The following is a 3,444-nucleotide window of genomic DNA, read 5'->3' on the forward strand; positions in this document are numbered from 1 at the left end:
CACCTCCTGTAACTCCACCTCCTGTAACTCTACCTCCTGCAACTCCACCTCCTGCACCTCCACCTCCTGCACCTCCACCTCCTGCACCTCCACCTCCTGCACCTCCACCTCCTGCAACTCCACCTCCTGCACCTCCACTTCCTGCACCTCCACCTCCTGCAACTCCGCCTCCTGCACCTCCACTTCCTGCACCTCCACCTCCTGCACCTCCACCTCCTGCAACTCCACCTCCTGCTCCTCCACCTCCTGTAACTCCACCTCCTGTAACTCCACCTCCTGTAACTCCACCTCCTGTAACTCCACCTCCTGCACCTCCTGCTCCTGCTCCTCTTCCTTCTCCTCCTCCTCCATCTCCTGCCTCCTCCCCTTCTCCACCTCCTCCTGCACCTCCACCTCTTGCACCTCCACCTCCCCCTGCACCTCCACCTTCTCTCAGATCGAGCTGGTGGAACAATTGGGACCACAACAGGTGGGAACAAGGCTCCCTCTCCACCCCCACCACCACCACAACCAGTACCATCAGAACAACCACTACCACCACGCCATTACCGCCAAAGGATTTAAAGAAAACTTTTAAAGAGCCAGTGAAGGTGACAGGTGAGTGACATCGTGCGCACAAACACACCTGATCAATCATATCCATAAACTCAAGAAAGTGCAAGGGTTCCCAACAAGACTAGTCTCGGAGAGACTTAAAAGAACTGAACCTTCTGACTTAAGAACAGTGGCTTCCAGCCTGTTCTTTACACTGAAATCATAATACTCTGAGGCATCCCCATTATATTCCCCTGTTATTATAGTACTGGAGATGTATCTTGTCACAGACACGTCAGAACATGAAGGCAACGTGAAGAGTACAAGTTCTGTGAGCATAGAAAATGGTTGCTAATCATAGACTTTTATATTCCCCCAAGCTTTATTTTTACGGTCCTGCCATTAACACAGGACATGAATTATCTTCCAACGTTAAAGTTGCCTTGACGCCAATAAAGAGTTACCCTCCCATTCTTTGGATTATACCAGATTATCGCCCTTTTTCAAGACTCTCTATTATCCCTACTGATCTAGTGCTTCCCGTGAGTATAATATCAGCGTTAATATATTTTTTATGATTTCTTAATCGACTCTGGTCTGCTACGTTAACTGTGATCACTTTTATTGATGTCCTTCCCTCCACACCTCCACCTCCCCCGCATTAATGTCCTCCCAACTTCTGGATTCTCATCTCCTCCTTCCTTTCCTCCTGGTATGTCCAGTCATTCCTAATCTCTTGTTGTATCCTTCTTCAGATGGAGAGTGTGAGGATCGCATCGCTAACATCGCTGGCAGCCTCACTTGTCAAGAGTTCTTGCGCTCCTACGGGTTCCGCTACTGTGGTCACCGCTACATCCAGAAGAATTGTTGTCGCTCACAGAAGGACATGTGTCATGGACCCTAGAGGTGTTGGACGTCAGACGAAGGCTTCAACACCGCGGCCCAGGGCCACACACGGTGGTCCAGGGGCCATACACCGCAGCCCAGGGCCACACCACACACCAGCCCTAGAGTTCATGGGTTTTCCACACTGAGGGCCCTAAAACACTTCTGGTTAACATCTCAGGAGTGCTTCCCTCCTTGTGACTTCATACACCTAGAGCTCTCCTACCTCCGAGAGTTGTCACACTCCATGGGTCCCAGGAGTCGAAGTCCCGCCCATCAGGAAAAATTTCCACCACCAGAAGAGTCCTTCAAAATCGAGGTGATCCTAGCGCAGAGAGCATCGTCACTCAGAGCATCATAGGCCCCAAATGCCACCAGTTCATCCATGGTGGTCTATCTATTAAAGTGGTCTCTAGGCGGACCATTTGGGCGGCGGCACCAGACCCTCCGAGCTGCGGCGGCGGCTTGCTGGCGAGGCGACGGCGCGGGGGGTGACGCCCCTACAGTGTCCGGTGCCGCCGCCAGGGGCGCTACACGACAGACACATCACAACACAACCACACTGGAGGCTGGCCCCAGAGGCTCCAGCAATAGACTACAGACTTATACAGCACCACTCACAGTCCTCTCACTGCCACCATACCCTCAAGACAACTCAAGTTACTCTTCGAATGCCGCAGTGATTTTTTGAATGATTATTTATTTGTATGTGTTTTCTGAAATAATATGATGTTACCGAACTGAATCCTTTGTACAGTATACATTATTTATTCAGAAACTATGAACATTGCATACCAAATACATGATGCCCTCTAAATGACTACTGGTAGAAGACTGGTTGTGGACGGGACCAAAGGTTGTGTGTCGGCCAATCAGCATATACCACGAGGTCAAGACTGACCTCTTAGTCCGGTCTTTCCTAATGTGCTCGCTCGTGCGGATGCCGTTTTACCGAACACGAACTGTTCAAAAAAATGTGTATTGTATATAGTTGTTGATTTTTATATATAAATTTCAATTACTTCTGATGTATTATAAATGTTTATATCACAAGACACGTCATTGTAGTGGTATTTTCTTGTGCAATCTTCCTAGAACACATTTGTTTTTTTTTTCCCCTTTACCAAATGAACTGTGTTTTTACTTATAAATTATAGAAGAGTAATAGAATTTCATTGCATTTAACTACCCTAGAAGCGAAGTATTGTGTGTAACTACCCTAGGTGCTACCAGCAGTAACAGCCTGGCTGATAAGGCCCTGATCCACCAGGAAGCCTTGTCAAGGACCGGGCCGCGAAGACGTTGGCCCCTGAAGCACCCTCCAGGTAGAAGCGAAGCATTGTGTGTAACTACGTAAATAAATTTATTCAGGGATACACAAATACAGTTACATAAATTACAATACATATCAGCATATGTGTAGAGAACCTAGGATGACCCAGAAAAGTCAAAGTGACTTACTTCTATCGAGGTCAGTGGTCAGTCGTCACATGAGGCCACAGACCCTGAGCTGCTTTGGGGATTAGTGTGGACGGTTACAAAGCCATGGCTTGCTTTTGCAGTGTTTTAAAAACTGAGAATGGAGTGTTGAAGGAGGAGGTTCTGCTTCTCCAGGAGAAAATTAGGAGGCTGAAGATTCACCTCAACAGGCTTGGGAGTGTGAGGTGGCTGAAGTGGTTGAGGGAAATGAGGCTTCTAGCAGTGAGGTGCAGTCTGTCACTCGCTGCGAGGAGGCTGTAGGTGGGAAGGTAGAAACAGCAACCAACAGTGAGGTGCAGTCCAGCACCTGCTACAAGTGGAGAGTGGTTCCCAGGAATGGGGGGAGCATCAAAATAAGGAAAGTTAAGAGAGAAGATTTGAAGGTAGGAAATTGCTTCTGTTCTTCAGGATGAGTGTACTTCAGTGGCCAGTGAAGGTAAAGGTACTACTTCCCCTGCTAATAGAGGTAAGCGAATTCTTGTGGCTGGTGACTTAGAGGTAATATATATGGACCATGCTTTGTGTAATAGGAATAAGATGAGAGAT

The 3,444-nt window shown here is 48.1% G+C and overlaps 1 protein-coding gene across 2 annotated transcripts in view; it reads left to right on the plus strand.

The window, feature by feature from the left end:
* The window catches only part of sona (sol narae), a 66,468-nt gene extending 63,928 nt beyond the window's left edge, over positions 1 to 2,540 (plus strand). The window contains exons 15-16 of one of the 2 annotated variants that reach the window (XM_070083635.1): positions 437 to 597; positions 1,290 to 2,540. In XM_070083635.1, the coding sequence (XP_069939736.1) occupies positions 437 to 597; positions 1,290 to 1,438 (310 nt within the window). In that variant the 3' untranslated portion in view covers positions 1,439 to 2,540. The remainder of the gene's footprint in view (positions 1 to 436; positions 598 to 1,289) is intronic. The other variant, XM_070083636.1, reaches the window with a different exon arrangement.
* The last annotated feature ends 904 nt before the right edge of the window (positions 2,541 to 3,444 follow it).

This window comes from Cherax quadricarinatus, chromosome 10, assembly GCF_038502225.1.
Source record: "Cherax quadricarinatus isolate ZL_2023a chromosome 10, ASM3850222v1, whole genome shotgun sequence".
In the NCBI taxonomy this organism is placed as follows: domain Eukaryota; kingdom Metazoa; phylum Arthropoda; class Malacostraca; order Decapoda; family Parastacidae; genus Cherax; species Cherax quadricarinatus.